Source organism: Polypterus senegalus, chromosome 15, assembly GCF_016835505.1.
Source record: "Polypterus senegalus isolate Bchr_013 chromosome 15, ASM1683550v1, whole genome shotgun sequence".
Classification (NCBI taxonomy): Eukaryota; Metazoa; Chordata; class Cladistia; order Polypteriformes; family Polypteridae; genus Polypterus; species Polypterus senegalus.
Window position 1 is genome coordinate 115283407 of NC_053168.1, and position 23158 is coordinate 115306564.

Here is a 23158-nt window from a genome sequence, read left to right on the forward strand (position 1 = left end):
TGCAAGACAAACTGCGCCTTGTGCTGTCACCGCCGGCCGAGCGATGTGCCCTCCAGGCGGAGACGCTGGACTCAGGAGGGATGGCAGTGGCGTCGAGTCAAGCGCCACAGGCGGAAAAGGATCGTCGCACTGCAGGAGCTCCTGGACGGAGAGGTACAGCGGGGAAGGTAGGTGAGACCGACCCCATAAAGCTCCGGACGCCAGCGTGGCCGGGTCTGTGCTCTTACAATGAGCAGATCCAAGCCGCTGCGGCGTCCCAAAGTAAGCGGAGGAAACGGCTTGGGGAAGCCAGTTCCTCCGACATGGGAGGACACGTCGCTGGGTGCGCACGTCACGTGAAGGGCCATCCTCTGCGGAGGTTGAGGAAAACCCCGCAGCGTAGGAGTTGGACACAACGCCTGAGCACACGGGTGGTTCCATGGCAGGGACCGCCAACTTACCGCACGAGGAAGCCGAACGGGGGAGCAACAGAGGGCCGATTGGAGCGGAGAACGTTGGCCCAGCTGAAAGGACGAGCTGAGGGGCTACGTGAGGGCAATGTCCCCGCCCCTTGTTTTTCTGTTTTCTTTACAGGCTCGGGCCCCTACCCTGCAATGTGTCGGCTTGGCGCCGAGGCGTCTTCGTCCTCGCGGGATGGTCCGCTGGTACCGGGAGGTCCCAGCTAGCGGGGGAGTACTGTGGCAGGTGGCTGGGTGTGGTCACCAATCAGCCACCTACTTAAGGAGCCGCCGCCCTGCAATCAAGGCTGGAGTCGGGTGAGGAGGAGGACAAGGTCGAGGCAGAGGAGGCGAAGAGAGGCCTGAGTATTTTTGTGAAGAGGACTGTGTTTGTGGACTTTGGGGAGCTGGGGGTTTGGTGGCGGTGCACTTGACTTTTGTATAGCATTGTGTAAATAAACGTGGATGATGATTAAAACGGTGTCCGTCTGTGTGTGTCCGGGCCGCTATACTTCACATTATATAATATAATATAATATAATATAATATAATATAATATAATATAATATAATATAATATAATATAATATAATATAATATCCATTTGTCCATTATCCAACCCGTTATATCCTAACTACAGGGTCACGGGGGTCTGCTGGAGCCAATCCCAGCCAACACAGGGCGCAAGGCAGGAAACAAACCCTGGGCAGGGTGGCAGCCCACCGCAGGGCGCGCACACACACACACACACACACACACACACACACTAGGGACAATTTAGGATCACCAATGCACCTAACCTGCATGTCTTTGGACTGTGGGAGGAAACTGGAGCACCCGGAGGAAACCCACACAGACACGGGGAGAACATGCAAACTCCACGCAGGGAGGACCCAGGAAGCGAACCCGGGTCTCTTAACAGTGCTACCCACCACACCACTGTGCTGCTATAATATAATATAATATAATATAATATAATATAATATAATATAATATGTACACTACAGAGGGATACTTCATGCCAGCTGGGTTTTTCACAGAACCTCTGAGTTTGCCCCCTACTCCAAATAAAAAATAAAATAAAAAAATAAAAAAGATAATAGTTCAACCATTGACATTTATCTTGGGCTTCAGATCAGTCCCACACATCTTTTGCATTATTTCTTAGGGAATTTAAACAAAGAAATCCCATGTAATATTAAAAATCCAACAATGGTCTTGCTCTGCTCAGCTGACCCCATAATAAGTGGTCAGTACAAGTGTCTGCCTACACTAACAGGTTCCTAAACAGTAAACAAAAAAAACACCACTGAGCTAAAAAAGAGTAAAGGCAGAATGAACCAAACAAACGTGAACATGTTAAAGGAAAATGAATATGCAGAATTCTCAAGCAGATGTAGGAAAAGAGTGAATTAAAATTTATGCCAACTAAATGTCATAAAAATTGAGACTGACAATTCTAAAAGTGCTTATGATCTTAACAGCATTCTAAGGCTCCTTTTATAGTGTCCATTGCTTATCACATGCCCTGCATGACACAATATGCGACATCATCTTTGCCACAGGTATAAAACATTAAAATGCTCGATATCGTAATTTCGGTATATTCACAAAAATTTTTGCTTACATTCATTTTCATTTAGTGACTGTTTTGTTAGTTCTGGCTATATGTTACATTAAAAATTCCATGACCTTCAAAAGATCTCTCGTTGTTCTAACAACCAAATTCTTTTTGAAACAGTTGTAACCAGCTCTGTTGCATCAGTAAAATTAATAATTAAAGTCAAATTGTAAAGCTATATTTTTAAATCTAAATTCTAAATATTTTTTAACAAATACAGTCCGCTATCTCATAGTTTCACCAACTAAAATATTTGTTTCACCCAAAACGGCTACCGGACTCTTTAGAGTTCCTTGCACATGTATGTCTACAACACATGTTGATACTGCCTGAGCTCTTCAAACATGCCAAAGCAATCCAAACATCTTCCAAACCTAAGGCAGGGTTGTGGGCTGTGTTGACAACAGACACTTTGAAGGCAGTCACCCAACACCATTTATTACAGACATAAAATGTCAGCCAAACATGAATATGTCCATACGTCATACGTGTCAATGAATTTGCATTACTTGCAATGTGTTTTGGTTGCTGTATTTGATTTTCAGTTGTCTTATACTGTATGTGTACAGACATGATAGATGTTGGCAAGCACAACAGAGATGGGCCAAAAAATAAAATTTAAGTCACAACACAAGCAGGGCTCAAAACCAGAAACACTCAAGACTCATGTAATTAAAGCTAAAACATTAATCAAAAAGCCTCATACACAAGAATCTATTAACAAAGCCCATTTGATGAGTTTTTGATTTAATATCCATAAGCTTGAACACTGAGTATCATTTAGAAGCAGCTTAAACAGCAGTGAGTAAATGATGCCACATGACACAACTTCCAGGGGCATATTCTAAGCAACAGATGTCCAAGTATTAGTAACACGTACACAACACTGTGGTGCCCATAAATAAATACAGTGGCATCATGGGGAATCCAAAGTATGATGGAAAAATAAAAATCACAAGACGAAAAATAAAAATAAAAAAATTAAACATTTTTTATATTGTAATAACTGGTAGTTGAGTTATTAAAACTTCCCAGAGCTGAACTTTGCTACTAACTTCCCCTAAGCTATTTGCTAGCGGGGTGCTAGCACCTACACGCAGCTGTACCTAGCTAATTAAGTAGGCGAACACTCGTGTCCCATACACCGCACGACCCCGAGTGTCTCCGTAAATAATTGCATAGATGGAATATCTAGCAAGACACAGCTCTGTCCTTTTTTACCTCTTTATTAGAGCAGAGAGTCAAAAACAAAACTTAATACATGCAAGGCCATAGACAAGGTCATTCATCAAGACATCTTTCTCCATAATAGTAACTGTCACACTTTTATATAACTGGGCTGCAAATGAACCAAACTCACCCAAACTAACTTGAACATAAACACATATAACATCTCTAATGCAAAAGAAATCGACTGCCTTGCTTAAATAGCACAAAAAGTAAACTCTAAAGAAATACCCATAATGCACCATGCTGTTAGCGCTGACTGCCGGGTCATTACAATATGAACAGATCAAAAGAAAAACTTAATAAATGCAGGGAAATATTCACAGAAGTGCTGACAGTTATGACAATACTAGTTGTCCCCTGCAGCTCGCCCACATAGTAGTGAAACAGGACAGTGAGGAGGGCCCTGCCTGGCTCCCTACTCCTGACGTCATGTTTCACCCTCCCCTCTGCCCACAGCCTTTGTCTTGGATTAGTATGAATATATCACTCCTGCGAGCGAACTATGATTCTTAGCACAATGAGAGAAGTCATAAAATCAACTGGAATGTTCAAGCAAATTATCTCTCTATTATAAAAAAAAATCCTAAACAGAAACAGTGGGGCGACGATATGTGATCTTTACGTTAAGATCATGGAAGACACTTAAAAGACCTGCGAGACTAGAGAGATTGAACCAGGACCATCTCGCGATGATGTAGAACATGAGATTCTTGCAAGACATGCCCTACTTACACATAGATAAGAGCAAGGACAGCCAGCAAACACACTCAGTCCTATTTTGGCTTTAAGCACACACAGATCCAGGGCACTCAGCGCATATAAAGTGCATAAGGACAATATGTTATAAATGAAATGCAAACGACAAAGCGAAGAAAAAGCAGGGCGGAGAAAAGAGACTCAAAAGCGTTGGAGAGATAAAAAAGAAAAAGAATAATCTAGGTGCAAATTCAGAAAATAAGGTATGTAATTATCAGCCCAGAACAAGTGGAATTGAAAAAAAAGCACATCCAATCCGGACGTTAGAGATTATGAAAGCAGTTGAATTCGAAAGATTCAAAAAAAAAAAAACAGTTGGAGCGATACACGTGTGGAGAAAGTTAAAGAATATGAAAGCAGGAAAATTAGAAAGTGTAAATGAAAGAAAGTAAAGATCGCAGGAGTGCAAACAAATGGAAATTATTACTCAAAAAAGGGAAAAAATCACCACAGACCAGGCGTCATTAAAAAAAAGCAGGATAAAGCGAGGACAGAAATAAAAGACAGTGTAGAAAACAAAGTAAAACGTCATAAAGAGGTTAAAAAACAAGGGGGCCAAACACATGCAGAGCAGGTTAGAGATAATAAAAACTGGAATTCAAAAGACTCAAAAAAAACTTAGGCACGAAATACATGCAGAGCAAGATACAGAATATGAAAGCATAAAAAAACTCTGAAAAAAAGAAAGTAAACATCGCATTAGCGCAAAGAAAGAGAAATTATTACTTGGAGAAATAACGAAAAGGCGAATAGAGATCGAATATATGGACATTGGTGACATGTCAGAAATATGTAAATATTGTAAGGCTTTGAAGTTTAAGTCAAGAGATTTCATAAACGGAGTTTACCTCACATGCATTTATTGGTTACTTTGCAAAAAAAAATTATTAACTGCTGATGATGTCGATCGCTTTGTCTGTGCTGAAATTCCAAACAGAGAAACCTGTCCTGAATTATGGTACAAAGTCATTAAATACATGTCTCACCTGACCTTATTAAAAAGATCCAGCAAATTGGGACTCGAAAGATTCAAAATATTGTTTTTACAAAAAAATAAAATCTTAAAAGTGTGTATCCGGAAAAACAAAAACGGGGGTGGGCGAGCGAAGTGAGCAGGGGGCAAAGCCCCCTTGTAGAAAAAAACCCGATCTAAACCTGTTAAGTAGCTCTCTCGTTTAATAGCTAAGCGGATGTAAGATATGCCCCAAGGCTGGCTTGGTCCTCCCCCCCCCAATCCCCTCGACCCACTGCATGTCTCCCGGATTCACACAAATAAATCGGTACCTGAAAGCAAACTGTGATACATAGTGCAATGAGAGAAGTCACAAAATCAACCGGGATGTTCAAGCAAACTATAGAAAAAAACCTGATCTAATCCGTTAAGTAGTTCTCTCGTGAAAAGCGAACAGATAGACAGACAGACAGACAGAGTTGGATTTTATATAGAGAGAGAGCCTCTCACAATCAATTAGTGAAGCAACAAAAGAAAAATTGACAAAAGACTGACTGTTTCTGTATAGACCTGTGTTTTGGGGTTTGTCATGGAAACAGAAGGTGTGCCCTGCAAAAATGTATAAGGAGACAAAGACAGAGGATATCTTTTCACCTAAATATATGTAAATATAGTACATAAGAGAATTGAGTCCTTAACAAAAAAGAAAAATCATCCATGTGATCTCAGAACTGGCTAATCTCAAGGAAACAATTCACTTAAGAGACAACACTGAGAACAAAACAAATAATGAATCTCAGAAAGGGTGTACACCAAAGAGGAGCCCAAGAGCTGTGAGGCACAAACACTTTTTACATTTACAGTGAAAATATTGAGGCCACTTCACTTTCTACTACCCCACTTTATTGTGTTGTAGATACAGTTTTAAACTGACACATTTGTCATTTTTGTGCAGTGATACACATTCCAAAACCTATTAGGTTCGCAAAAATTACAAATAGAAAAGTAAACCAAAAACACTAAATACTAAATGTGTAATTCAAAAATGCTAAACACAAAATTCAGAACCACAAAAAAAACAAGGAAAAGTAATGAAAAAGCCAAAATAAAGCCAAAATTGCTCGCCAATAATGCAAAACGTTATGAAATGCCAGATAATTTACCAAACAAAATGACTGCAAAACAGAAGAAGCATCATGAAAATATATATATATATATATATATTTAACACAGAATTATTTAATAAAGGAGCTCAAGGACAAGCTGTACATGGCACCATGACACTGTGATTACATAATATGTGTCTGAGGATTATTTTGATATTTAAATGATAACCAAGAAATGACTAAGGAAGATGGAGATGTAGTCAGGCAAGGCAAAAGCTCAAAACCTGGAAATCAAAAATAGAATCGAGAAACCAAGACCAAACGAATAAGATTTTAATCAGGTATTAAAACCAAAATGAAGTCAATACAGTAGCACAGTTCTAGCACTAGGGACTACTTAGAAAAGACACTAACTACACAAAGGTAACTCTCTGCACATTGAGTATAAACTGAGGGATAATGAATGTGGTGCCCAGCATGAATTTGTTACGTCACCATTGTGACATAATCAGTGTTGTTATGAATACTAAACAAAACGAGCATCAAGAAGGGATTTTTAATCACAAATAACACAGGAAAATAAATGGAGAAAGCAATAATGTAGTCAAAAATCAGGCTGGGATCAGGAAACTGTAAGGTGTATGCCGAAATCCAATTATCAAGGCTCAATTTGCAAAACAAAAGTCAAAACGAATCAAAAACAAGAAAGGGGTCTTTAAACTAACTAAAAAGCTGTACCCCCAACTATTGCTAATGATCACTGAAAGTTTTTGTTTCCTTTTTGTTATAGTACATGTCTTATAACACTTTTCAGAATTTATCCAGTGCTTGGAAAGTAACTAACTCCAGCAGACCCCCTGTGACCCTGTAGTTAGGATATAGCGGGTTGAAAAATGGTTGGATGGATGGATAGTAATCACTGCACAATGCTGTAATGATGTCCCGCGACTGTAGTAATTAGTCATTATTTATTTATTTTTTGTATATTAATTTACCATTTTTTAAACTATGGATTATATATTTTTATTGAACCATTTTAGTTTATTTTTTGCTAAGTTTATGTTTTGACCATCTTTTGTGCAATACTACAAAGTGCTCATATGACAAATATAAATTGCAGTCAGCACCGTGTTTCATTACGCCTTAACTGGATAGCCCATCAACACAATCTCTAGCGCAGTTAGCTTCTGTAAGACAAGCATTAGGTCTTGATTTCAGCTTTAATCCCTGTTCTTTTCCTTACTTTAACTTATGGTATATCCTTGTGTTTTGTTTGATGGTTACTGTGCTCTACCCAGTATTGACTTCAGCCTATACATCACTACATTTCTATCTGGCTTTTTGTCACCCAGTCACTTTTGTCACTCCTGCTCAAAATGATCCCAGAGGACACTGTCCCTAAAACATTCATGTTCAATCATGTGACTAGCTATGGATGTCATAGCTATAAACAGTAATACATATGATAGGAACACCTTCCCAGCCCATCACAGGTACACAATACCCCGTTGGGGCGAGAGGGGGTGCTGTCACTAACTGTCTTATCTTTTCTCTCCTCTGCAGCAGAGAGAGGAAGACCCTTGAGAGAAAGAAACCCTGCTTTTTGCAGCCATAGTGATATAAGGACCCAAACTTAATGAAAAGAAGGAGCTTCTTATGATTGACCTGCTCTTAAGAGTCAAGCAATTCAATTAAGCCAAGAAGGCTGCTTTGTTTTATGCCCTTAAGCACTGATTGTGACTTATAACTGTTTCGGCATTAAAAGGGGTGACCCTGTTGGCACCTCAACACTTTTGGGACTCACCCTGCAATTATTCACCCATCCATAGCAGCTGCCACAGAAATGAATCAAAACTCAACCAGCCAATTGATGTCATGGTCATAACTGTACAATAAACAAAACATTTTAAAAAATGAATAAAAATATTTACCATAGGGGTTCTGCAGCACTTCTAATTTAAGTTGTACAAGCAAAGAGAAACAAGTAAACTAAACGTAATAAAAATGAAAAATAAATATCAGAAAGGGAATCCTAATGTTAAAAACTCACAAAATACACAAAAACACACATTCTGACAGCTGAGTGATGGCTCTCAAGCTAAGGATCTGCACTGGTATCTGGAAGGTTGCTGGTTCAAATCCTGTTACTGCCTAAAGAAATCCTACTCTGTTGGGCCCTTGAGAAAGGCTCTTCACTTGAAAATTGCTCCAAGGGTGCTGCACAATGGCTGACTCCCAAAGGTCATGCAAAAAGACAATTTCCCTTGGGGGATTAGTAAAGTATGTCCAAAAATAATCAAAATATTTAAACATGCTAGTAGAAAGATGTAGTTGTATTGTACCAGAGGGTGCTTTAATGATAGTTATATATTACTGTGGAAATGTAAGAGTGTGAAAACTATTCATACGTAAATTGCACAGAGAAAGGACAGCAACATACGGAAATCCTGTCATTTAAAGGGACTGTGTGATCACCCAAGAGACCCATGTGATCCATCGAATTGTCTTGCTCTCCATCATTCCTATCCATCCAACAAACCACCTCTCTGCTCACCAATAGTGATGAACAAACCCTGCTAAATTAGCTTCTCTTCATGTTCAGTAAAGTCACATACATTTTTGGGAACTTCACTGACCTCAGCGAAATGCACTGAAGTCAACAAAGGAAGCAGAAAATGAACTAGCTTTGAGTTGATTATAATGATGCAGTGGTCTTTTAAATGTCCCTGGCAGGTGGGGAAACATCTGCCGGCTATGCTGAACCAATTATTGTTGGGAAAAATGCAACCTGAACTAATCACTGCACCTCCCTGGGATAAAATTAATAGAATAATTACTAGGGGGCTTTGCCCCCTGCTCGTTTCGCTTGCCAACCCCCTAGGCATGCGGTATGCGCCAGCCACTTCGTGTCTCTGCCACTCGCATATGTGGATTTCACTTTAACTGAATGACAAGTCTTTAATTCTTGTGGATAAGCCTCTTCATTGGGAAGAAACACTACGTTTTCCTGATGGCAACACGAATTAGACGATCTTCAAGTCTCCGACTTAAAGTTTAAATCCAAACAATATATTCAATCTCTTTTCGCTGTTCACTTATTTTACAGAGTAATAAATTCCGTTTGTTTGCGCTAATGCAATCTTTACTATCATTTTTTTGAGACTTAGAATTTTAGTACTTTCATTATCTCTAACCTGCTCTGCATGTGTATCGCACCAGCATTTTTGAATGTTTGACGACGCTCTACTTTCTCATGAGCTCTTTGTCTTTTATTTCCAGCCCCAGGCGTGGTTAAATCTCTTGGCACAAAGTCTCGTCTTGCGGGACGTGAAAGTATTTCCGAAAAAGTCACGTCTCATCCCAGGCTAAAAAGTCTTGTCTCATCTCAGGATTTTTTTATTATAATATAGAAAGAAATATCAGAACAGAAAAAAATCTTGCACACACTAATGCTTGTCCTCACAAACTCTTATAGCAGACACTCATCTCTCTCAAACCGAAAATTAGCTGATTTTTTTCCCCTGTCATTTTTGCTGGCTAACTGTCACTGCTACCAGATGCAAAACAGTAAAGCACATGGATTTCTCACTTCATCCTGTTTACCTCAACTGCAGCACCCTGCTATTAAATGGGCAGGCTTACAATTACACATAGGTCACATACAAGTCTATACAAAAGACATTACCCTTAACACATGAATACATTGACATGTTTCTGGTTTACTTCTGAGTTTTGTGTTTAAATGTATTCACAAATTTTCCTCTAATATTTAGCCCACTAAAAATTGCTACCTGGGGAGCTGTCCCAATCGATAATGGCTGCTACAGCTCACAAAGCATCACGGCACTGGGGAAAAAAGTTCCTCTAAGCCAGCACAATGAGAAATGTCCAGGAACATATCTGGTGAACAAGGTCACCAGCAAATGGAGCCTATTTGCTGCAAAACCACATTGGCGAATTTTGACGATCAACATGACTTATCACACAGCTAAATTTGAATAGGGCAATGGGCCCCACCCTTTCTATAAAGTTTCATTATATGTATTTTAGAAATGTGAAAGGGACACTGTCTGGTTCAAAATGCCTGAAGATGCTACACAGTACTTGATTGCAGAGCCACAGCCCTTAGACCAGTCTTTACCCAAAGCCCATTTGAAGAGATAGGCAGTAAGGTGTTACCACTGGTAGATAACTAGTGTAGATAAGTGTAGATAACTGAAGGGCACTTAACTTTGCCTTATGCTACCCGTGAATCTCCACACTTCCATCAGCTTATTTAAATTTACACAGAACTTCAGTATGCAAAGGGTTCTTCTGGAAATATACGTAAGTGCAGTCTCACACACATTTACATTGGAATAATTTACACATGTAGATGAATAGGAAGCATGTCCAACACCGTTCAAAGGGCTGTCTCAAGAATGAACGTTGCCCAGGTCGCTGTCAGTGTAAAGAATGGATGGGGAGAGAGGGAAGATGATTTCTTCAAGAATAAAATGACAGGTAGGCTTAGCAAACCAATAAATCTAACCTCTGAAAAAAGAAGACTGGCCCCAGGATGAGTGATGCAATAAAAAAAGTTTAGGCAGATAATACTAGGCTCCATAATAATAGCTGTTTTTCAAATTCCAATCTGGAGCAACTGCCCTGAGAGAATACAGGTAACCATCAGATTCCCATTTATCACTGTGGGGTCTCCAAGACAAAGGCTGGCCATTACAGCACCTGTTCACTGACTTGCTTCATCTCTTCTTTGAAAGTTCACTTGTTTACTTAATTATAAAGGGCACATTACACTCACACTGACCTTTCTTGGATGCAGCCTTCTTTTCTGCTTTTTGCTTCGTAGGAACCTTCTGGCTTGGGCTGTTTTTCTTGCTGCTCTTTTGACTTGGTGCTAATGGAGATAATAGACAGTAGTTAACCAGTGTCTTAATTACAAACTACAAAGATCACAGTGGCCATTATTGTGTTATTATATGCAATTATAAATATAGGTGCTCATTATAGAAGAATACAAGAGGAAATCAATAAACATTATGACCCTTGGCCCTACCTATAAACAAATGTGTCTTACCTGTCACCTACCAAAATCTCCTCCTCTCCTCCAAACATTTGTCCACAAATTCTGGCCTCCACCTCCTTCACTGCAGATGAGCCCTTAACTCTGACATCCTCCTGACTCCAATTACCCAAGCTTGTGCAGAGGAGGTCCTTTAAAGGTTTGACTTAGAAAAGACCCTTTGGTGTCATTCTTGAGTAGCCAAGAAACACTTGGGGATCAGCCAGAACCCCATAAAAGCACAGCTAACATTTTTCTGGAGTGTCCTGCAGCAGCTCCAAGCCTCACTGCCATTAAGGTTGACTCTAAGGACTACAGCTCCCAGACAACTTTACAGGAGTCTACAGTATGGTCACACTATCTTGATGCTGAATTCAACCGGACCAGAGAATATTTTAAAAGAGCATCCCAGTCATCATATCATTAATTTACTCTCCAGTAAATGCTCCTCTTGGCTTCTCTACTGGAGTGTCAAACTCCTCTAAGTTTGTGCTGCAATCCCTGAGACATTCACAATTGTGTTGTAACCAGGAGGTTAAGACATGACAAATGGGGGTATGGTCTGTTTTAAAGTCGCTTCACCCCTAAGTAGCCAGTCCCCAACTACTACCTGAAGGGTTCTGCATGTTCAGGCCCAAAATTAGTGAACTGGCTTTAAAAATACAAAATACAAACAAAGTCCTAAAATATTTCAAAACGGCATACAAGGAAGAGAAATGTAAAACTCTAGCTTATCAAGAAAAGAAAAGCAGTATCTATCTTTAAAAAGTGAGACAAAATAGAAAAATAAGAAAAAAAGTATAAAACGGGTAAAAGGATATGTCTAAAAGGGCAAACTGAGGCAAATATTTCCAAAGTGTAATCTGAAAACAAAATCCCAAAAAAAAAACCAGAATCAAAAGAAAAAGCAATACTCATGAAACAGCTTCTTACAAACGCAAAGATCATCTGCTGGGTCCTACTCTTTTACATGGACACAAAAGTGGATGGAGGACACAGCAGCAGTGATGTCAGGGGAGTTCTGTCTCCTGGGGATCCACACACCAAGTACAAGGAATTTTCATTAAATAAGACACTAAAGTTAATTTTGCTGCTGATGTCACAATTGCATAATGTCAAGCTCATTTAAAGCAGATTTTTTTGGGGGGGGGGCTGAGGTGGTGGGTTTAAATTATTTTTTGCGGTAGAAAACCAGAAATACCATAAAGACTCATTTACACTTCTATGATGACCTGTGCTTTTTTCGATTGCTGTGTAATGCAGATAATCACCAGACATCACTAAAATCAGTTCTATTTATGCTTCTCATTCACATCATCGTGGAGTTTCAGTGTGTTTCTTAAAAATGTGACATGCTACATATTTTCCACAGGAAAAAAACATACAAACTCTTCCATCATGCACATCACTAAGTTTTTTCCACAGGAAAAACACGCTATGCAGAAGAGTGCCATCCCTGCTGTTGCCAAGCCTGTTTCATGACTCCTGCAGATGAGAGCTCACATGCTTCTTTGCTTCAAGGAACTTCCAAATATAACGGTAACTACTTTTTTGGTGTCCTTTGGACCAGAGAGTCAGAGTTTCCCTCTCCTTCCTTTCTGTACATGTTGAGACTTTATATATTTTATTAAGGTCTTTGTTATACTTTTGGGCTTTGTGTTTGGGGCTAGGCTGCTTGGGGTGAGGCCTATTCTGTGTGACGTGCTCATCTGGCTTGTGGATTTTTAAAAGCCTATTCCTTTTTATATGTACACTGTTGTGGCAGAAACCATGACAGGTACAATTTGAAAAATTTTGCAGACCCAGCAGTATTAGTATTTAGACAATTGTTCTGGTAAATATTTCCAGAACTACAACTAAAATATAGCTAGCCTGCTTAAATAATTCCTTGTGGAATAAAAACCAGAAACTGATTTGGGTCTCCCCAGGAGAATACAGGTAAATCAGGTATTATGACATTTTTGCAGTTTTTTGTTCCACGTTTATAAGCACACAGCAAAAATTTTCATAAGATTTTCAGATTAAAATATTCATACTCAAAGACAAAGACAAGAAAAACTAAAACAAAAGAATATAATTGGTTCTCACATAAATATATTTAGGCAAAAACAGTACTCCCATCTTAAATGTGTGTGTGTACTCCACCCATTCGCAGATACGGTCATTACCTGCTTTCTTTGCTTCATTTACTTGTTTTCCTGGAGCCTTTGTAGTCCCCTTTGATGGCAAATTAGGTTTTTTTGTACTCATATCCTAAAAAGGAAGGTGAAAGAGACAATATATGAAACATTTGGCAGTTTTTACATATCACTGTTTGTATTACTTTTTGTTTCAATATTTCTGACCATGGTATCCTATATTGAAAAACCTTTTAAATCATTGATTAAACAAATATGAATCAATGGGTTTTCAAGGCCTGATATACGGTACCTTCAGAAAGCATTCGGACCCCTTCAAGTTTTATATTTTTAATATTTTGTTTTTTGTTTTATGTTGCAGCCTTGTGCTAAAACATTTTAAATTATTTTCCCTAATCAAACAACATTCAATGCCCTAGAATGCCAAAACAGGATTTTAAGCATTTTTCCAAAAAAACTGAAATATCCTATTGATGCAAGCATTCAATTCCTTTGCTAAAAAAAGCTTGAAATGTGTGCATTCTATTCTATTAATCATCACTGAGATGTTTCTACACTTGTTTGGAGACCACATATGGTCAATTGAGGATTAGGAAAGGAACACCTGTGCAAATAACATCCCACAGTTGAGCAAAAACTAAGCCATGAGGTCAATGGAGCTGCATGTAGAACTTAGAAACAGGACTGTGGCGAGACAAAAACAGCACTGCAACACTTCCCTAACTGAGCTTTATGGCAGAGCAGCCAGGAGACACAAGAAAGCCCCCTTGGAGTTTGCAAAAAGTTGACTTAAGAACCCCAAGACTGTAAGATAAAAGATTCTCTTGTCTGATGAAACTAAGATTGAACCAACAATCAATATAGACATGAGAAGGCCTCTAGCTTTATTATAGTCACTTTCAAGGACTGCAGAACCTGTAATGATTGTATGTTGGTTTTACTTTCACAAGAACCTATAACATTAAACATAGTTACAGTTTTTGACACTAATTTATTAACACCAATTTCAGTGTACTCTCAGTTCCATGTTATTTATATTGACTCATTTAAACTTTGTTCCCTTGTAATTTTATTGTAAGACTATATATTTTACTACTTTTTAAATCATGTGCAACCCTGCCCAGGATTTGTTCCTGCCTTGCACCCTGTGTTGGCTGGGATTGGCTCCAGCAGACCCCCCCGTGACCCTGTAGTTAGGATATATGGGGTTGGAAAGTGACTGATTGATTGACTGACTAAATCATGTGCTCTAAAAAGGCACTATAAAAATAGTTTAAATGATTCGTCTTACCATTTCTCCTACTTTACAATATTTAATTTATTGTCAGATTATCCATACCCTGTTTGTAAGACCAGATCTATTAACCTCCATGGGGCATTCACGTGGCTTTCACTACAACAAATCTCTTAATGAAGGTCTGTCTTTTAGGTGAAACTCGACTGCAGCACTAATTCAACTCCATGCTTTCAGGCAGGCAGCACTGCGTAGTGTGTGTGTGTGTGCCCTGCAGTGGGCTGGCGCCCTGCCCTGCCTGGGACTTGTTCCTGCCTTGCACCTTGTGCTGGCTGGGATTGGCTCCACACCCCCGTGACCCTGTAGTCAGGATATAGCGGGTTGGAAAATGACTGACTGACTGTTTGGTAACAAGACCTTAACAAAAGCTTTTTTTGATCTGACCATCATTTACAAAGCATCGGTAAAGCGATTCTTCACCATTGTGCAGTGTGATATGTTGACATGCTGGTAAAATTAATTGTGAATATGAAGCATTCACAGGTCTTATACTTAAATATGCAATATCAAGTGAAACATGTCTCTGTTAAGGCACCTCAGACCATTCCAAAGTGAAATGTTGTTAGTAGGCCATTTTGCAGAAATGAATAAACACTTAACTGATGCTTTGTAAGCATCCGTAAGACCAAAAGAAGCCTTTGTCAAGGTCTTGTTAAATAACAGTATACTGTATATACAGAACAGAGGCATTTTTGCTTTACCTACTTAGGTTATGGTGTTATGGCAGTGGTTCTCAAACTGTGAGGCGGGCCTCCCTAGGGGGGCACGAAGTAACAAAAACTTGGGGCGTGAAGATGAGAAAAAAAAGAAAACAAGAATTGAAAATATGAAAAATACATCTATTGAAACCAAAACAAATTCACTTAAACTACAGTCTGATATTAGAAAAATAAATATAGAGTTAGATAAATGTCAATAAAGGTTAAGTAGGTATAATAAAATATGCATCTATGATATATCATTAATTAAAAAAGAATACATTGGTATTAGTGGGCTCCTTTCAAAAAAACCTTAGGGGAGTGCGATTAAAACTCGGGTCACAAATACTTAAAGATTGAGAAACGTTGGGTTATGGTGATGAATTATCAGCTCCTTGGCAGGACTCAATGCAAGCTACTGACTTTTACATGGCACTGAATCTTCCATTTCAAAGCTATTCAGATAACAAGTGTAACTGGAACAACAAACTGATGGAATACACTTCTGGGAATTAAAATATTTGGACAAACCGCACTAGAAAAGGCATTTCCACTTGGGATCCTACTCAATAATTATGTTGCTGGAGACTGCTGACATGTTGCATGTTTATTAGCAAATGAAAGTAAAAATTTCCTGTACCCTGCACAAGTGACAATAATGACCCTCTAAACTTATAATAAAGAATTGCTGTTTTATTTTATTAACTAAGACCCCTAGCATAACGTGAGGTAAAATTCCAATGACATGAAATTTCATAACATAACAAAATGACATGACATCAACTGACATAACATAACATTTCTAAGCCCATTTAATCCAATTCAGGGTTGCAGATGCCAAAGTCTATTCTGGCAGCAGTAAACAACCCTGAACAGGGTTCCAGTCAATTGCAGGGCCCAAAACAACCTCATGCTACTCACTCTTTTGCAATGCATTCTTGATAATTTTATGAAGTACAACCTGATGCCGATTCATTGAATCAAAAACTCAAAACGAAACAACAATTTCAACAGCACAAATAAGACTGGCTTGTCAGAAATTGGGTATAATAAAACCAGCACTCCCTGTAGCTTCCTATTAACTGTAAGCATAGTATCTTATAGATTAAGGTTTAACTTTCATCCAGTTTAAACATCTGTTTATCACAAAAATAAAAACAAATAAATAAATAAAAATCTAGTGATGAGTGTAATGCTACGAATGGATTCAAAAAGTACTCAGACCCTTCATTGTCTGCAAACTCTACTGTGTTGAAGATTTATTTTTAAATGGATAGATTTGCCATTTTAGCCCATCAATTTACACCCAATAACCCATAATGACTAATTGAAAACATGTTTTCAGGAATATTTGCAAATGTATTAAAAATCCAAAACTGTAATCTCTCAGTAGTATTCAGACCCGGTGCTGTGTCACGCCAAACTGAGGTCAGGAATGTCCTGAGGCTTTAATTCTACTCCAGATGTGTCGACAACTTGAAGAGTCCACCAGTGAATTAAATGAACATCGTTTAGAAAGGCACACACCTGTGTACGAAAGGTCCAAAGAAGTCTGTGTTGAGTTCTGAGATCAAATTATTGTGAGGTTGACATTGTCACGTTACCAGTATGGCGGTCTTCAGGCTTTGCTTTAAAAGAATGTATAAAAGAAAAGAATATATAAAGTTGGTCGGGTAGTCAAGTCTAAAAGAAGCAGGTCAATTTCAGTTATTAAAAACGTACACATCTATAATAAATGTCTTGTACTGTTAAACACAACACCTATCCCGTTTTTCTGTACACTTAAACATATTGCAGAAGTAAGACTGAAGCGCGTTCAATGACGCCAGTCGTCACATTAGCCACTATAATTTCTAATGGGAGGTAGCTGGATTATCAGGAAATGGCTAAGCAACAGACCTTCAACATATCCATTTTTTAAAAAAAATTACATTACTATTAGGAGTTTTCAGAAGCTTGTATGAAAAGTATACGTATGCGCAGTTAAATAGCGACCATGGCCGGCAATAAAAGTGTTAAGGCACCTCAAATGGGCCAGCAGCCCCGTCCAGTCACCAAAGTCTGCTCGGTACACTAAATGCTCCAGTTCAATGCAACTCATTTACGGAAAAAATCATTTTACAGAAACAGATGATCGTATGATGTTAAAGATGTAGTAAAATAAACCAGCCCATTAAAAGAGGATTCACTTCACATGTATTTAATTTCTCTTTACATCCCTAACCATAAGATTATAGTGATGATGAAGTTACCTGGAGATTGTTTATCCTGTCTGGATTTACAGAAAGAGTGAATAACGAACGAACTGCTAACTTCGCTTATAAAAATTAGCTGCAGTTGGTTAATAACTCTTTTACTTGGGAGTTACGTCAGTAGTGAGTACTCCTAAACAGAAAAAATTAAATAATAATAAAAAAAATCTATCAATTCTATTACAATTGCGGGAAACTGGAGCCCACCTTGCTGCACGAATCGACTGTGAAAACAAGTAGAAGTTAACTGACCCACCCAAGAGGCGACTGACTCCGCCCCTCTTTTCACACCCTACTCTTTAATCTTCTGGCGGATGTGTTTGAAATTTTGAAAAAGAAAAAAATGTCTGTTTATTAAACGCGTAGTTGCATTTGTGGAACAAAACAAATGAAAGGAATAGAAAATGTTCATGTTGGCATATAAATAATTAGTAAAATCTCGTGAGATCGATTTAGATTAAGGGAGTTTAAAAGACTCGATGAACAGATGGGAGGATGTTGCTTTTGCTCGCAGTCCACGGAGCCACGCAGCCTGAATGCCAGGAGAGGTGGCAGTGCTGATCAACATCTGTATGCTTCTAGTAGACCAGTATAATAAAATTACAGAATTTCAAAAGCTCGTTTAATTTGCAACGACTTCATCAATTCATTTCACTGAATTGTATCTCTGCATTTGTCCACCCACTCTCCATCTATTTCCTACACACCCAGCTTAGTGGTGGTCCAGGAAATTTCCATAGCAGGACAGTGCCATTCTATGTCATGGCACGGCCGACTTACAGTTGCCAGGAGGAAACTGAAATACTTACATTAATCCTTATCCAAAGGGACAAACAAAATAAGGTTAGCATAACTTAGTAAACAATCAGTCTGAGGGACTGTTTGGGAATAAGGACAGGCAAGGTGACAAAATAATCACAAGTGAAGAGCATATATAAGTGAGTTACAATTCCTAATAATAAAAACCTAACGGCTAAGTTTGGAATTCACCAAAGGAAAGAGTCTTCAAATGCTTCTTAAACACATTGAGTGAGTTAGAACTCTCATTGGAGGTAAGTAGCTCATTCCATAGGAGTTACACATAAAGAAGGTCTAGACTGAGATTTAAAGTCATGCAGAAGTGGCAACACACGACAGCATGCATCAACAAACACCTGAGTGGATGAGAAGGAGCATAAAACCTCACAAGTGTTTCCCTATACCAGCGTGTCTCAACCTTTAAGTATTTGCGACCCAAGTTTTCATAACAGCTTTAATCGCGTCCCCTTAACGTTTTTTTTTTTTTAAAGGAGCCCACTAATACCAATTTGTTCTTTTTTAATTAACGATATACAGTATCATAGATGCATATTTTCTTATACCTACTTAACTTTTATCGACATTTATCTAACTCTATATTTATTTTTCCAGTATCAGAATGTAGTTTAAGTTAATTTGTTTTGGTTTCAATAGATGTATTTTTCATATATTTTCGATTCTTGTTTTCTATTTTTCACATCTTGGTGCCCCCATTCTGTTCCTTCGTGCCCCCCTAGGGAGGCCAGCCCCACAGTTTGAGAACCACTGCCCTATACTTAGGTCCTGACCCATTGACTACTCAGTAGGCAAGCATCAAGGATTTGAACTTAATATGTGCAGCTACAGGGCGTCAATGTACCTGATCTGAAAAGAAGAGTGACATGTGCCTGCCCTGGCTGGTTGAACACCAGCCATGCTGGTGCATTTTGAATCATCTGCAGCAGCTTGGTGACACACGATGGTACTTCTACCAGCAGAGAGTTGTTGTTGTCCAGAAGTGACAGGATCAAAGCCAAAATCAGGAGCTGTGAAGCATATTCTTTTAGATACAGTCTGATCTTGTGGATGTTTGGTGAGTGAAATTAGAAGTTGAGAGACAGTTGTGACATGGTCAGTGAAGGAAGGCTGGTCATCAATGACCTTTTCAAGGTTCTGCAGTGACTTGGTGGGTATTAGTGATAAAGAGCTGAACTGAATAGAAATGGGGTGCTGAATAGATGGATGAGCTGGGAGAAAAAATGGCTTTCTATGCCAGGGTGAGATGGAGATGGTCCTCCTTTATCCAGGTTGCAATGTCAGTGAGATTCTAGCTGAAACTACAGGGAATGACAAATATATTTGCATATCATCATCATATTTATGAGAAATTATAAAACAGGATGATGGGCCTTTTTCATGATGACATCATTTTTCAGTATCTATGTGTGGCCAAAAGAAGGCACTCATCTCAAATGTAAAGCAGTTAAAAAGAGATTTTACAGTATAAATTTACACTTTAAGAAAATGTTAATAGAGGAGGTGACTCAAATTGTGTCCTGAAGTGGACTAAATGGATTACATATGTTTGCAGTGTCCATGTTTCTCAGTCCAATGACAGGATTATTATTTCTGTAAATGGATGTGTGAGTGTGCCCTGCCAGAGACTGGCATCCCTCCAACCAGTTTCAGCGTTTTCCTCTCTTAATTGGACAGGATTTGGTTTAACCTTGTAGGGGAAAAATGTGGGAATGGTCATTCTTCCCAAGTGTTCCATAATACAACATTTATTTTAATTGTGTTTATGCAGTACATTTAAAATCATTTTACAATTACAACTGAGTAGTGTATTTGTTTTAGCATTTGGATGTTAAAATGCCTCACTTAGGCATTAGTGGTAGGGATTGAACTGGCAATTCTGTGCTTAACAGTCCAAGGCCTTAGAAATTGGGCATCAGTGCCCATAATGACAGACCTGAACTATATGAGAGCATAGTAAAAACAAACTATGATCTACATCTTGCTAATATCAGACATCCATGCTTCAGTCTATATTCAGATACATTTAAATATCATGCGCCGCGCATGTCCGTATATGTTATTGAACAGAATAAAACATGAGTAGGCACCCTGAATCAGCTAGTAGGTGTGCCCGATAGCGAAGTCTGGAGCAGCTGGCTGAAGGTATGCAGGTGCCACTCTCGCACATGATAGATAGATAGATAGATAGATAGATAGATAGATAGATAGATAGATAGATAGATAGATAGATAGATAGATAGATAGATAGATACTTTATTAATCCCCAAGGGGAAATTCACATACTCCAGCAGCAGTATACTGATGATAATAAGCAATATTAAATTAAAGAGTGATAAAAATGCAGGTATAACAGACAATAACTTTGTATAATGTTAACGTTTACCCTCCCCGGGTGGAATTGAAGAGTCGCATAGTGTGGGGTCTCCTCAGTCTGTCAGTGGAGCAGGACAGTGACAGCAGTCTGTCGCTGAACCTGCTCCTCTGTCTGGAGATAATACTGTTCAGTGGATGCAGTGGATTCTCCATAACTGACAGGAGCCTGCTCAAAGATGTCAAACTCTCCAGCTCTGTGCCTACAATAGAGCCTGTCTTCCTCACCAGTTTGTCCAGGCGTGAGGCGTCCCTCTTCTTTACGCTGCCTCCCCAGCACACCACCGCGTAGAAGAGGGAGCTCTACTATTTAAATATGACGCCTTACTGCTTCTGGAGAAACCCAAACCCGCAATCGCCAGTCATTTTAATCGCGTGATTTTAAGTTTGGACACATGATGAAAAGTAAACATCGCAAATGTAAGCGATCATCTGACAAATAACAAGAAGTAAACACCCGAAACTTTTATACAACAAATTAATTAATCCTGTTCTTACCGCGGCGTCGGTATCAAGCACTAGAAAGAAGCTTGGTGGATGCAGAGTCCTCGTGCCTCTTCGCTAAGATACTTAAGTGCAGAGTGATCGTAATTTTCGCGATTTCTTTAGTAATTGTCTTGTAAGAAAAAGAGACGCGCTTTATGCAACTGCTTAAAGGTCCGTTGCTATAGTGATAAACTGACGCCGCAGAATCCGCGATGGCTGCAGTCATATTCACAAAACTGGTGCAAATGCCGCCTGCTGCACAACTCACAACCAAAATCTGCGCCAGACAAATTAATCTGCTGAGAGAACCGCAAACAACTAGAAGCCCAGCATACTCTCAGCCCATAATAGAACCCAGAGAACACCAACCCGTTACCGCGAAGAGGCAACAAAACCCGATCATATTCAAAATAAAGTATTTTGAAAATTGCTCTAATTTATTGCTTAACTACAGAATACCCAGGACTGGTTAGGTGGGCTGGCTGAGGTCTCCGACTCTCTGTCTTTGATTTTTTTTTTCTTTTGACCCCCTAGAGCTTCATTTTCACCAGTGATGCTGCTAAGTGTAGTTTTTGCTCTCCTCTTTTCTGTTGTCAAATGGCCAGAGCTCAAAAATTAATTAATGGACAGATATTGTTGGTTTTCATTTATGTTCTTCAGTTTCAAAATGCTTTGTTTTCCTATTGTATTTAAACAAATCTGTGCCATTATGTGTAATAATGTTGTACCTAGTAATTTTTACTTGCATTTTACACAAGAATATGTCACAACAGTCAATGAGAAGTGCTATATAAAAAATAAACTGTATTGAATTGAATTGAACTTATTGAAAAACAGGATTTCTGATGACGTAATCCAGAATTATTCAGAATTTTGGCCTTACTTTTTGATTAGAAGTTTATAGTACTAGGGTGTTGTACCGTGTTAGCCATTATGAATGTAGAGAAATATATAAATTTTACACTACATTCAATCAAGTTGTCAATGTACCTCCAGATTATGATATTATTATTAATTAAGTAAACATTTATTTAGACCACCTGTAGTTATAAGATTATGTTTTTTAAAAATATTTGTGCTTTGAGAATATCCATCAAGGACCCAATATTATTATTCATAGTATATTAGTTGAAAAGCAAAATGAGTTATATTGCACAAAAACTTTCAGTTTCCTTTATATATGCTCCCATTGTTTGATTGCCATTTACTAGTGTCATATCTTTATACAGTATATAATATGCTACCGTGGCTGTTTGTTTGTCAGTCCAGGATTTTAAATCACCTGTAGCTCGCAAACCGTTTGAACTATTGACATGAAATTTGGTACACATATACTACGTGACGTCTACTATCCGCTTTCAGGGAGATTCAGGGTTAGTCCTCTTCCTATTTTTATTTTATTTTATTGTAGAATCAACTCTTGGCAGTGGCCAGCAGGGCGGGCATGTGGCACATGTGTACGAGCGCCGTTATCATCCCTACCACCTTTGCCATCACTTTCCCTATATCTTCATATCTTAAATCATTCTTGAAGCAGATTGAAGACTTAAGTGGCAGCTTAAGTGAAAAATTAAAGAAAATGTATTAAGTAATTGCAACACAAACACTGACTTAATCAGTTTTAACATGAAGAGAAGAAGTGGGCCGCTAGGGTGGAGAAAAGAAGAGCCACTCAGGAAGCAGCAAGCGGATCAACCCCTGAGCAAATGAATGCTAAATGTACAGAGAAAGAGGATGAAGACTAGGAATGTTCAAGTCAAGTGTATTCACTGCACGTTTTTGTGCAATGCACCATTACTGATATACATATATCATGATAAATGGCTGGCAGCTCAACCCGTCCGGTATGCCCTGAGGATGGGAGGATGGAAGGATGGGGGGAGGCAGCCACTTTTGGACACTGCCTCCCCCAAAATGCTAGATGGTAGCTCCCCTGGAGTG

At 38.9% G+C, this 23158-nt stretch overlaps 1 protein-coding gene across 1 annotated transcript in view; it reads right to left on the reverse strand.

Moving 5' to 3' along the window:
• LOC120515521 (IQ motif and ankyrin repeat domain-containing protein 1-like) overlaps window positions 1-21373 on the reverse strand; it is an 80425-nt gene extending 59052 nt beyond the window's left edge. The window contains exons 1-3 of the mRNA XM_039736581.1: window positions 21230-21373; window positions 13332-13416; window positions 10909-10998 (exon numbers count right to left, since the gene is read on the reverse strand). Of these exons, the coding sequence (XP_039592515.1) occupies window positions 10909-10998; window positions 13332-13413 (172 nt within the window). The 5' untranslated portion in view covers window positions 13414-13416; window positions 21230-21373. The remainder of the gene's footprint in view (window positions 1-10908; window positions 10999-13331; window positions 13417-21229) is intronic.
• Window positions 21374-23158: the final 1785 nt, after the last annotated feature.